The sequence below is a fragment of the Periplaneta americana genome, chromosome 2 (assembly GCF_040183065.1).
Source record: "Periplaneta americana isolate PAMFEO1 chromosome 2, P.americana_PAMFEO1_priV1, whole genome shotgun sequence".
Classification (NCBI taxonomy): Eukaryota; Metazoa; Arthropoda; class Insecta; order Blattodea; family Blattidae; genus Periplaneta; species Periplaneta americana.
Window position 1 is genome coordinate 148,822,132 of NC_091118.1, and position 13,721 is coordinate 148,835,852.

At 36.8% G+C, this 13,721-nt stretch overlaps 2 protein-coding genes across 2 annotated transcripts in view; one reads left to right on the top strand and one right to left on the bottom strand.

The window, feature by feature from the left end:
* Positions 1-782: 782 nt before the first annotated feature.
* On the bottom strand, positions 783-5,579 carry LOC138694691 (heat shock 70 kDa protein cognate 4). The gene is made up of 4 exons (XM_069818674.1): positions 5,287-5,579; positions 4,187-4,398; positions 3,473-3,831; positions 783-2,531 (listed from the first exon to the last, which is right to left on the bottom strand). Exons 2-4 carry the CDS (start codon positions 4,389-4,391, stop codon positions 1,137-1,139), a joined length of 1,959 nt encoding a protein of 652 aa, XP_069674775.1. The 5' UTR covers positions 4,392-4,398; positions 5,287-5,579; the 3' UTR covers positions 783-1,136.
* Positions 5,580-5,687: 108 nt separating this feature from the next.
* The window catches only part of LOC138694693 (uncharacterized), a 129,302-nt gene continuing 121,268 nt past the window's right edge, over positions 5,688-13,721 (top strand). Inside the window, exon 1 of the transcript XR_011330991.1 lies at positions 5,688-5,895. The gene's annotated coding sequence lies outside the window, so the exon portion shown is untranslated. The remainder of the gene's footprint in view (positions 5,896-13,721) is intronic.

The window sequence follows — 13,721 nt, forward strand, 5'->3', positions numbered from 1 at the left end:
TATATGCTTGGAAAGCAATCAGCCACTTCTCAGGCCATTACAGCAACGAAATGCTGCAAATGTTGGGAAAATATTTTTTCCTGCTTGACTGTGCTTCAAATTGTAATAAAAGTTTTCTTACATAAACATGTAGAATCGCTTAAATTTTGGTGCATCATTCCTCTTCCACCCTGCATACACAAGACAGAACGTTCAGAGTAGATTGAAAGTGAATCCTATTGGAATTTGCCCGAGTTTGGTAGGACGCTGCTCAGTATACAAACCTGCACAAAGTTGAGTTATCAGCATCTTCCAGGAAAATATCAACACAATCTTCACTAGAAGTCGAAGTGATTCTCAGCGATTGTCACCACCAATCCTTTCTTTACCATTCAACTAAATTTAACGACAGCATTAACTTACAATAGTCTATTCAGAATATAGTAAAGTGTTTCGAAACGTATGCAGTTAGAATAAGTTTTTTTAATCATTTCTTTTCATACCATGGTAATAAGTAACTTTTCAGTGTATATAATAGAATCAACAATTACTTGAATAAAGAATGATTCAATAAAATAAATAGAACAAGTACCACATCTGACACCCAACCATACTTTTTGCAATATACATTCCCCCCCCCCCCTTCCTATTACATTAAAAGATTATGCAGTTTCACTCATTCCATAGTTACTCCCATCTTAGCCATTTCTGTATGAAAGGAATTACAGGAAGAATGAAGGTGGGAAGATAACACAAAGGTAACAAAAAAAAAAAAACTTTCACATAAATAAGATAGCAGGAGGTAACGTGTATAACCAAATTTACTTGGAACTGCAAAAAATAAAGGCTATTTACATGTTTTACCTTTCAATAAATTATTGTAAAGAAACGTTTAAATTACAATCAGTGTTTTATGTAATTCTGGAACATTTGGGTATAATACTGTGAAAACTGGAATGGAAAACTATGTGCCATTTAACACATTCTTGATTCCAGTACAAGCTTTCTAAAAACCATTGCTCTCCAAATAACTTCGAGTGTGCTGTGGCTATTACACCAATTGAAAATTTCAATTAAATGTTCAGTATCAGCACATTGAGATCGGAGAAACCTGACATTACCATTAGCGTGAATACTTTTTTAACATTTAAATGCATTTAATCAACTTCCTCGATAGTTGGTCCAGCTCCTGCTGCACCGCCAGCTCCTGGGGCAGCTCCACCAGCACCTGGGAATCCTCCAGGCATTCCTCCGGGCCCACCTGGCATGCCACCAGCACCCTGGTACAGCTTCGTGATGATAGGATTGCAGATGGACTCCAGTTCCTTCTGCTGTGCCTCGAACTCTTCCTTCTCAGCAAGTTGGTTGGCATCCAGCCAGCGGATGACCTCATTGCACTTGTCCATGATTGCAGTCTTATCAGATTCTGAGATCTTGTCCTTCAGCTTCTCGTCTTCAACAGTGCTCTTCATGTTGAAGCAGTAAGACTCCAGTGCGTTCTTTGCGGCAATGGTCTGCTTCTGCTTCTCATCTTCAGCTCTGTATTTCTCCGCATCGTTCACCATTCGCTCGATTTCTTCCTTGCTCAGTCTTCCCTTGTCATTGGTAATTGTGATCTTGTTCTCCTTGCCGGTAGACTTCTCTACAGCAGTTACGTTCAAGATGCCATTGGCATCAATATCGAAGGTCACCTCAATTTGAGGTACTCCACGAGGCGCAGGAGGAATACCAGTGAGTTCGAACTTTCCAAGCAGGTTGTTGTCCTTGGTCATTGCCCGTTCACCCTCGTAGACCTGAATCAACACACCAGGCTGGTTGTCAGAGTATGTGGTGAAGGTCTGCGTCTGCTTTGTGGGAATGGTGGTGTTTCGTTTGATGAGAACAGTCATAACTCCTCCTGCAGTTTCAATACCCAAGGACAGGGGTGTTACATCCAGAAGCAGGAGATCCTGGACTTCTTCAGACTTATCTCCAGCCAAAATAGCTGCCTGTACAGCTGCTCCATAGGCCACAGCCTCGTCAGGGTTGATCGACTTGTTCAATTCCTTCCCGTTGAAGAAATCTTGGAGAAGCTTCTGTACTTTAGGAATACGCGTTGATCCTCCTACCAGAACAATGTCGTGAATTTGTGCCTTGTCCATCTTAGCATCTCGCAGAGACTTCTCGACAGGCTCCATTGTGCTACGGAAAAGATCAGCATTAAGTTCCTCGAACCTGGCTCGGGTTATTGAGGTATAGAAGTCAATACCCTCGAAGAGCGAGTCTATTTCAATGCTGGCTTGAGTGGACGATGACAGGGTACGCTTTGCACGTTCACATGCTGTACGAAGTCTGCGGACTGCCCTCTTGTTTGTGGTGAGGTCCTTCTTGTATTTACGCTTGAATTCTTGGACGAAGTGGTTCACCATTCGGTTGTCGAAGTCTTCACCGCCCAAGTGAGTATCACCAGCTGTAGACTTCACTTCGAAGATTCCATCTTCAATAGTCAGTATGGAAACATCGAAAGTACCACCTCCCAAGTCGAAGATCAAGACGTTGCGTTCTCCATGACCCTGAAACATTAAACAATGGAAATAAGTAATGGGGCATTATAAATTCCTCCATTTGTAACAATCCTACCATAATTTCCCCTCTCCACCCATCTGAATTCAAAACTTCAATTTCAATATATGATCCTACCATAATTTCTTCTCACCCTTCCCCTGAATCCTAGACTCAAATCTAAATTACCTATAAAAGAGGTATAAAATTAATGGTATCCATACATTTATTAATAGGCCTACTTGTTAGTAATTATTGCAGTTTGCGTATGTTCTACAATATGAACTCTTGTTTTCCCTTGCTTCAATAACTTTCGACACGATTCATTACAATTGCATAAAATTGCTGTATGCAATGCATTCCTTACTTCAACATTCCACAGTAATAATTTCATCAAATTACTGTATGCAATCATTCTGCATACAAGTTTGTCATTTCTTACGTAACTGCAATGCAGTTTGGGGGAAGGAGTTTAAGGAAATTTATTTGTGAATACATTAGCAAAAAAAGTCGCTAATCCTACCATAGCTTCCCCCCCCTCCATTAATCTCTATGTAAATAATTTGTATTAGACTCAACGTAAATAATTATTTTAATGAAGTCGACAACAAAACATGTTGACAATTTCACCATCAAGCTCCCAAGAAGATGGAGTTCTTAAAAATATACAAGAACTAATTGGTTTACCAAATACTTTTTTGGATAAACTCCAGAACACGGACTGTACCCTTTCCCTCTTACTTCAAAATTCCAACTTTTTGCACACAAAATAAATTAATGGCACTGAAAAGTGCTTTTCGTAAATATAATGATGCGAATTCGACAAACGCAGATAAATCTGCCCTTTTTAGTATTTTAAGACAAATTGGTAGGTGCAGTCAGTGTTCTAAAATTTTCCCACTTTTTTTTTTTATTATTAATATACATCAAATTTCATCACTTATTAACGTACCTTTTTGTCAAGACCGTAGGCAATGGCCGCTGCTGTAGGCTCATTGATGATTCGGAGAACATTGAGACCAGCAATAGCACCCGAATCCTTCGTAGCCTGTCTTTGAGAATCATTGAAGTAGGCAGGAACTGTGATGACAGCGTTTGTTACAGATTTTCCCAGATATGCCTCTGCAGTTTCTTTCATCTTGGTCAGGACCATGGAACTCACTTCTTCGGGGAAGAATGTTTTGGTTTCTCCTTTGTACTGTACTTGAATCTTTGGTTTTCCACCCTCATTTACTACTGTGAAAGGCCAGTGCTTCATATCAGCTTGTACTGTTGTGTCGTCGAAACGACGCCCAATAAGACGTTTGGCATCTGGAAAGAAAAAGATAATCGAGTCACATTATCTATCTTTTCTCTTTATTTTTTTACACCTTTTACCTCATTTTAAAACGCTTTGAGCGCCATATAGGAAATGTCACCGGAAGTAATGGTAATTTCATTTTGAAGAACCTCCAGACGCGTAATTTTGATTTGACAATGTGTTCGTTAGGAAAAATTAGCTCAATGTTTTTTATACAATGAAATTGTATTAATGTAGAAAATACTCTGTCCTTTACATGATTACCAACCAACATTTCAACTGTTAGACTTATGAACTTAGGTAGGTAAATTAGTTGTCATGCGCGTACTGAATTTTAAAAATATGCTTCAATAATATTCTACTTACCAAAAATTGTGTTATTGGGATTCATGGCCACTTGGTTCTTTGCAGCATCACCTATCAGTCTCTCAGTGTCTGTAAAAGCTACATAACTAGGTGTGGTTCTGTTGCCTTGGTCGTTTGCAATGATTTCCACTTTTCCATGTTGGAACACGCCTACACAAGAGTAGGTTGTGCCCAGATCAATTCCAACTGCTGGAGCTTTCGCCATCTTTTACCTGCAAAAATGTAATGCATATTCAGTTATTAACAGAATCCATAAATTTCACAGGAAGAAAAAAATACTCTGCAACTTAATTTTGAAAGCAGCAATTTAAATATCTAGAAAGATAGTGGTATTTTACGCATTTATGATCTATCACAAAAGGAGCAAATTAAATTAAATTTGTCAAGAAAAAATTAGTTTATTTAGTATTTTAATACCCAGTAATTGGGCATGGAAATTTAAAACTACTGATCGAAAGCAATTTCCCATATAGGCCTAAATGGAAAGGGGGGAGAAAATAATTTTTCCCCCTCAAATTCGTCCTTAGTCCGATAAAATTATGAGCTGGAAACCAAGAAGTCGTTAACACCACCCTAGAACCTACACAAACTATCGTGGTACCAATTATCGTACACTCCCAACTTAGCACCACTCTAAAATCTATACAAAATATCGTACACTGCGACATTAACTGTAATGTTCTCCAAATGTAGCCTACATACAGTAGACCGAACGAATTATGCTGCTGCGAAATGCACTTCAAACAGCTCCGCCTAGTTTCCGTTATTCACTATCAAATCGCCTCTACGTTTGCTACTGTAACAGTATTAATTCCACATAAAACTTTCACAAAACCACCTCAACAGATATTTAAAAAATCTCAAATAGGTAACTGTTCGACGAAAATTACCCGCTTCGCAATGGACTAAAATGAACTACCGTACCAGGAATATCAACTTTCATTTGACATTGTACAAATGGTCAGAATGAGCCGAAATGTCTTTCTTAAACACGTAATCAGTTCCGGTAATTGAAATCTTTTAAAAAATATATTAAAACCACAATTAATCTTAACATTACTCACTGAAATATTAAGTGACTATTATATTACTGCACATACCTTTTACTTAAGCTTGTGTTTGGAGATAACTTCTCTCACGTCTACTCGTTCTGCAGTCTTGCTTCCAAATCGGCTCACGTCGCCTCTCGCACCGGATTTATTACATGAGTAACACGCTTCTAGAAGTTTCCGAGCAATTAGCCAATAGGAAACTCTCTGCGCCAAGCGGGACTCTTGAATAAGAACTGAACGACGATATGATTGGTTGAATCATTTTCCCGCTGCACAAATCGTGAATTCTCACACCCCAAATTAAGTGTAAATGTCTCATTTTAGCATTAGAAAACTAATATTAATGGCTTTGTTATATGAAACAATACTTTAAAATAATTGCAATTTTGACAATAGTAGGACAGTAAATAAAATAAACTCAAGAAACTGACATGGTACAAAGAAATGGCGGCATGCATGACGTCATTGGATGATCCTAGCTGGAATGTTCTCGTCGCGTTTTGGCTTGCAGACTTTTCTAGAGAGCGCGATCGTAGCGATATTGCGAAGTGTGTATGGAACTTGGAAGTGCTCAATAGGGATGTCAATATAACACTAATTCTATAATTTATATTAACTCAATATGTAGTTTTAGAAAGATCAAATTCTTACGAAAAAGTAAGCAACATTTTCATATTTCTTAATATTAGTTTGATAATAAACTAATAAAAGTAGTGTTGTAATGTTATGAGTTACCGAACTTAAGTTGCTGTTCAATTAACGAGAGTAACAGACGCATTTGAGAAGATTCCTGCCGATTTTTTTTCGTCATGTCTTCTTTTCCGTGACGTAAAAACAATAACCGTCTTCACAAAATACATTACATACCGTAGGAATATTTTAATTAAGAGGATAAAAGTTACAGACTGGTAGTGGTGTATATTATTAAAAAGTATTATCAACTTTTTTCCTGAAATTAAAACTACTGGCTTTCGAACTACTATATTACATTGCATGCTTCCAAAGTTTCTTGTGTTTTAGCACAATTTTTAAGAGAGCAGTATAATCCTATGTAACTCCATCGTAACACGTTCATTTTCTAAATGTCCATTTCTTGTTTTTTTTTTTTTTTTTTTTCGTTGGTTTAAAAGGTTGTAAATATCCTAAAACATAGGCAATATTTCACTGCTGTTACATAGGCCTATGTGCATTCATAAAGTTTTCTTGCACATGATCTTTTTCGTAACATCTTTCATAATTGCATGCATTGGTATAAAGTGTTTACATTCAAAACGAAATTAATTTGTATTGGGAGTGACTTTAATATTGAAATGGATTTGAGGGAGGTGGGATATGATGAGACTGAATTAATCTTGCGCAGGATAGGGACGGATGGCGGGCGCATGTGAGGGCGGCAATGAACCTGCGGGTTCCTTAAAAGCCATTTGTAAGAGTGACTTTAATTTGAAGCTACAGTAATTTCTCAACTATACGCAATGGAAGGACAATAGTTGTAAGCTCAGAAAGCACTGTAGGATTTTATAAATTCTCCATATTTATTATGAATTTATTTTAATACAAATAAGTCCTTTTGTAATATGCCCCAATGTCAACAATAATACTTAATTAATGCTATGTCTTTAATTAATTTTCGGCAAAGTGTAATTTGAGGAATGCGATTAAAAAGATTGGCTTCCTATGCATATTGAAATGTAAACTTTATTTTGTTATTTTCCCGCTAGTTCATGTCATAAATATTTGTGTTTGTATTATGACCCTTCCTCACCTTGCCCCCCCCCCAAATCTCTGTACAACATCTCACTTTAGATTAATAAACTGCACACTCTTGTAGGCCTATACAAAAGTTGAATTTCACTATATGGAATTCTATTTATGGTTTTCTAGAATTTGTGTCAAAATTAAAATTATAATTGTAGGAAATACGATAATAAAAATTGTTCGTCGTCAACAAGGAAATGTTATATATTCGCATTTTCCTATTGATTTTCGACTTGCAGCATGCGCCGTGACCTGAATCATAGTGACCTACATGCCAGGGTTCTGTCGTAATGCAGCTGTTATAAAGGCGAGAATTCACTTGCTAGAAAGGGACCTCTACAGAAATTCACGGTCACCTGTTGTCGACATTGGTTTTATATAAAAGGAGATGTATTTCCGGTATAATACGTGATAGATACTTGGAAGTTTATTCTTACGGAAGCAAATCAAACCCTATTTCGAACATGTGTTTACTTCCATGAACGGACATGACATGAATTAGTATGAATATGCTTGTAGAATAAATTAAATATATTAACTATTAAGTTATAACTGTCTGTATGTTTATCTACCTACAATACATAGGCTACCAACTAAATGAACCAATTTCGAGGCCGGCAAAGATAACTATTTTTTTCTTCTACGTCATGATTTTCGCTTCGCCTTTTCACGTTAAAAAATCTATCTCAAAATCCCGTATCTTAAGTAAAATTTTCAGTAGACAAAGGCGTGTTAGGACAGGTTTCTCGTGTTGCTTTACTTTCCCTAATCATTATTTCATTAATTCTCTATTAACCAATCACTTGAGCTGCAAACTGAAGCGAATTTTATTTCAGAATGGCTGGAACACCTGAATACTACGAAGCTACGAATCTTACCAAGCTATCAGCTGTTTCTTTTTTCTCCCTTAGGGTATAACGGTCGAAGTGTACAGAACCCTCGCCTTTATTGTTACCTAGGTTATAATGAAAGCAATTGAACCACATCTTTGCCTTCTGTACTTGCATACTTCATTTATTAATGCAGTAAAATGTGACCATATCTAGCGTCCATAAATATCGAAGTACCTTATTTTATGTTGTCCATAAGAATGGAATATAGCTGTAATACTATTTAACCGTAATTTACATGCATATTTGTTCTATTGTCTTCCGTTATCATTTAAGTAACGTACCAACCAAGGTTCGATTTAATAGGCCTATATGTTACGATAAGGCTATCAGAAGTCTCGAAAAATCGGAAGTGCCCCTAATTTTGGGCTTGAAAAAGAGTTTCACTCGAAATATTAAAAATTGTAGTAATCCCGATTTTGAGAAAATTAACAAAAAAAATTTTGACAACGTAAATACTGTATTAGTCCTTATATATATTTTATTTCCAGTATATGTTATTTTAAGATTGATAATCTAATTGTATACATTTCGACTGAACGTGAATGTCATTGCCAAAGACATGACATGCGCCCAACACGTCAATAACATACCAGTACACAACAGAGACATAACAGAATAACAAACGACGGCTTCAGCGTAAGTATCGGGCAAAGTAAATGTCTGTCTATTCTTATTTTTAAAAAGTTAGACTCACAATTCACATTTTTTTCTGAGAAAACCTTGACAACTACAGAAAAACATTTGACTTTTTTTCTTCAGTTATGTATGCTCTTTCGCCAGTATTTTTTTTGGCAGTTTATATTATTTACATCCTGTATTCTTTTAGAGCAGAACAAATAGGCCTACCTAGTTCACTTGTTTATTATAAAGCATAACAACGTCTTGTACTGCCTTTTATTATATTTTAAAACATGGAAATATATTGTTAGTATATCACAAAATAGGAATAGCTTAAAATATTAAGTAGATAGCTATTTCAGTGTCCGAATTAAAAAAATAATGTTCTACAGGTACCAGTATTAGTGTTTAATTTGAATTAGAAAGTTGTGTGTCTGTCTGTCTGTCTGTCTAATGCCTACCCACTTCACTTGCGTGATTTGGGTTCCGCATACTGCGGATAGATGGTAGGACTATGAATCATTTTCAAATTGCACACCACTTCTGCGGGCCACGTTATGCATGATTGGTACCTGTGAAGAGTTATGTCGTGTACTAGGGTGAGTGTATGTTAAATGTTCGTGTAAGTGCAGTGTAGTGTAGTGTAGTGTAGTGTAGTGTAGTATAGGGAAGGGGTGAGGATGAAGATGGTGAGGAAGGAAGAAGGGGAAACTTCGGTGCTGGTATATACGTAGCCTACTCCTGTCGAACAGCATCAAGGGGGCCGCCAGGCTTATCGTCCCCAGACCCCATCCGAAGGACATTACTAACATCAGTGACATATGCCTTCCCTTCGTATACACTACGGAGAGATTATTTGGGATTTAACCCAAGCATTGTGGTGCACAATTTAGTGATTAGAAGTTGTGCACCGCCAAAGTTATCAATCTATAAGTTAACTGCAATAATCTATCAATTATATCACGAACGACCACTGGTTTCTTCTACCAAATACTACTTATCATTTCCTCATCTGTATTTTAACGGGGAGATACTGATAAACGTGTATGACTGAAAAGCGTCATTATGTAAATATAAACATACAGAACTATGAGACACCGAGAAAGTTCGCTATTCTTTGTACTCGAGGAGGGCTGCTGTGTGCATTGTCTAAGCAACTAACGAGGTTCATTTTTCATGAAGGCGGATGTAGCTATACTGTATTCTTGGAAGCCATGATTATATTCTGCAAGCGAGGAGGAAGGGAAAACTGTTAGTGCAATGCGGGAAGTACAATGAAACGAGTCAGCTTGCTGCTGTTATATAACGCAAAAAAAAAAAAGTAATTGCTCTCAATGACAAAGCACATGACACGTCAAGAGTTATTTCAGAGATTCAGGATTACTTGCGTTTGATTAAAAGTATCGAGAATTGAATGGAAAAAGCCATCCTGTGATACTGTATCTTACTGCATTACAGACTATTTTTATTTTGGCTTGTTCAGCAATTTAAATAAAATTCTTCATTTAAATCGAAGCCAATAAACGCAGCCATAAAGATATAAAACATTATTTCTTTCCCATATAATTGCAATATGTTCGATATGGAATCAAGAATGCAGTATTTTAAACTTCTTTACTGATATGCCGACAATGGTGTATGTAGTGGTTAAGAAGCAACTTCACTGCCGCGTATGTCATGATCGTGTGTTTGAATCCCGCGTAGAACATGCTGTTTATTCTTCTCTTCTCAATATAATGTTCTGTTTTTCATTGAGGATCAGCAGACTCAATTCCAAACGTTCAGATGGACTAAGGCTAGGGCTCAATTTGTAGAGGTGATTCAGCGTCGAAACTCAATGTGGGTGAGAGATGGCCGATAAATTTTGCCTGAAAGTCCTATATCAAAGGCAGGATTTCTTTCATGTTATAGATCAACGCCATGGGCGGGGCCTCCAGATTTAAGATTAGTTCACAATAAACCGGGAACGGAAACGAGAACGGAAATAATGTTAAAATAATTCTATTTAAATGTGATCTTTCACAATAGTTAATTGTGAATTCTCACATTTAAATACATTTATTTTAACAATATTTCCGTTCTCTTGTCGACCTGGTTGGCAAGTTGGTATAGCGCTGGCCTTCTATGCCCAAGGTTGCGGGTTCGATCCCGGGCCAGGTCGATGGCATTTAAGTGTGCTTAAATGCGACAGGCTCATGTCAGTAGATTTACTGGCATGTAAAAGAACTCCTGCGGGACAAAATTCCGGCACATCCGGCGACGCTGATATAACCTCTGCAGTTGCGAGCGTCGTTAAATAAAACATAACATTTTTCCGTTCTCGTTCTCGTTTCCGTTTCCGATTTATTGTGAACCAGCCTTTACTTCTCTCCCGGAGAAAGCTGTGCTAAGAATGTTATCGTTTTTGAAAATCTGTCGCTTTCAGATTTCAGACGGGTTTATTCACACGAATCTCGAATTCTCCTATTATGGTAACAACTAGGCCTATATCATCAATATGCTACTACTTTGTTCGGTAAACGAGATATAATTTATAAAACAATATCACCACCACCACCACCACCACCACCACCACCACCACCACCACCACCACCACCACCACGGCTTAAGGCCATTCATTTGTCCTGTTCCGTCTCCCAAGATTTAGACAATAAAATTCTTTCCAGCGTTTCGTAGATCGTTCAAATTGATATTTTACCCTTTGGTATCTCCTGTATGGAATTATATTGGGGTTCATTCTCTCTATGTAATTTAGCCAGTCTTCTCGATATGAATTTATTTTTGTTACAGTGTTTTCCGTATTTAATTCTTCTTAGTTTTCCGTTCGCAAAGAGTGTATTCCGCAAGATATCACAGTAATCTCATTTCTGCCGCCTCAGTTTCTTTTGTTATTTTGACAGTTCCATATTTTGGAGCCATATAATAATGTGGGGTATAGAGTGTTAGTTGGGAAGCCGGAGGGAAAAAGATCTTTGGGGAGGCCGAGACGTAGATGGGAAGATAATATTAAAATGGATTTGAGGGAGGTGGGATATGATGGTAGAGACTGGATTAATCTTGCTCAGGATAGGGACCAATGGCGGGCTTATGTGAGGGCGGCAATGAACCTCCGGGTTCCTTAAAAGCCAGTAAGTAAGTAAGTATAATAATGTGGGGAATGGTATTATAGAATTTTAAAATTGTATCTTTCCTTATCTTCTTCATTAGACTTTAATTGTCCCTACTATTTGCTAAGACCGATACAGTTTGTCTACATCAGGCCTGCAGAACCCGTAAGTAGGGGAAATATGACGTCAACCTCACTCCACTTCTGTTGGGGATGATCGACTTCCGCGTAGAGTTGTTTACATTCTTTGCCCGTGCAAGGTCCATTAGTGGTGGCGCTGTAATTTTCAAAAAGGATTGTAATAAAGTCATTGTATTTATAATGCGTTATCTCGTTTCAAGGTATACAATTATGCTAGATTTCCTGTCGGTAGTTTCTTTGAGATTTCTTTGCACCTATCTTGCTTTAGATTTTCGAAAAATTTCCTCTTATCACCTACGAAAACAAATTTATAGCATTTAAGTAATGAACTTGAAAATCACTATTAATTTTAATTCAAAATGAACACAACTGACGTCCTTAATTTAACAGTATATAAATAATCAATATACAGTTCGTAATAATGAACTTGCCCGAAAGTTTGTGCATTCCATAATTCTTAATATAGGCTTTGTTGAAATGTGGTTTAATATTGAAATGACGAGTAGAAATAAATTGGATGGGACACAGTAAACAAGCAATTCTTTCGTCTTCAGCAACAAAATAATCATACTCCCATTTCCTTTGGAAGTAGTATCTCTTCACGGGTTTAGATTTTGCCATGTTCAGTTCTCTTTAAACTGCAATACGCGTATTGTGTAATTTATTTATTTATTTTATTTATTTATTTAGCTGGAGTGCATTACAATGTTGAATGACAGCATTGACATCCGGTATATAGCTATCACTCATCAACGTACAATTTATTTATCGTCCTATTACTAGTAAAACCAGTTAAGACCAGTAATGCAAGTTTTGTAAAAACAGGAATTAAAACTTTATTAATGCACGAAAAATCATAATAAATTCTTCAAATAAAGTAATTGATTTGTTGCCTGCATGCAGGCACAGAAAGACAAGTCGCAGACTGTACTTAACTTATTTTACATAAAAAGTGGACTTAATCGGCTTTACTAGTAATAGGACGATATATACATAGGTAGATCTTCTTACATTATATGCACACATACATTTTAAAATTTATTTTACATGTATTTTAACTTATTTATTTCCCTCATTTATTTTTCTCTTACTTTCTAAAGGTATGTTCCTAAGGATTTTATTATCTGTTTAGTTGTAATAATTGATAGCGTATTGTATAGCCTACCTGCCGCCGCGAGAATGAATGTTGATGCAGCCGAGCGTAACTAGAATGCTATGAGCGCACTGGTAAAAAAAGGTTGGTGGGGTAAGAAGGGGTAGTAAGGCAGTCGCTCTGAGGAGCTACAGTTCTGCAAGTCTGGTCTACATCATTAAAACATTCACAAGCAACATCACATCCCAAATAATTGCTGTCCGTCCGAGTGGTTATTAGCATCTCGGTTTCCCCCTTCCTTTTCTGCTGGCTCCTCTGTAAAGGCTTGTGACTGGATGTCTTAGCTATTTCCTGAAAATATTTGCTGTTCGGAATTGGACATTCTAAGTAATGTTATATAACTGTTTAAAATAATTTAAAGGGTTCCGCTAAGTAAACTGTTACGTGATTTCTCCCGTTTCGATGACAGTGCGACATAACCACTCGAACGGGCAGTAAAACGTTTTACTTGTTCTAAAATACTATCACCTTGAACAATATTTGTTCTTACATGTTCCTTACCTATAAAGTCTAAAATCTTTGTTTTATTTGTAGATATTTTTAAATTGCATAATGCGATTTTATTTAAAATATACACAGCTTTTTGTAAAGAGTCTTAGAAGTCAACAAATACCACCTGATCATCCGAAAATAAAACAGTATTCAGATGTCTTATTCTAACAAAGTAATTTTAATGTTACAATTCCATTTGTCTCTCTGATGACTTCATTTATATAAAGGCTTACCTTAAAAAGAGCAGGCGATAATAGACACCCTTGTCTTACTCCTTGTGTTATATCTAAAATCATTACTAACTTTCCCTCCAATTGTTACA

Coding starts and splice junctions, on each gene's coding strand:
- LOC138694691 (XM_069818674.1), bottom strand. CDS start 4,391: ATGGCGAAAGCTCCAGCAGTTGGAATTGATCTGGGCACAACCTACTCT. Junction 3,832..4,186: donor TCCCAATAACACAATTTTTG/GTAAGTAGAATA, acceptor TTTTCTTTCCAG/ATGCCAAACGTCTTATTGGG. Junction 2,532..3,472: donor CCTACGGTCTTGACAAAAAG/GTACGTTAATAA, acceptor TTAATGTTTCAG/GGTCATGGAGAACGCAACGT.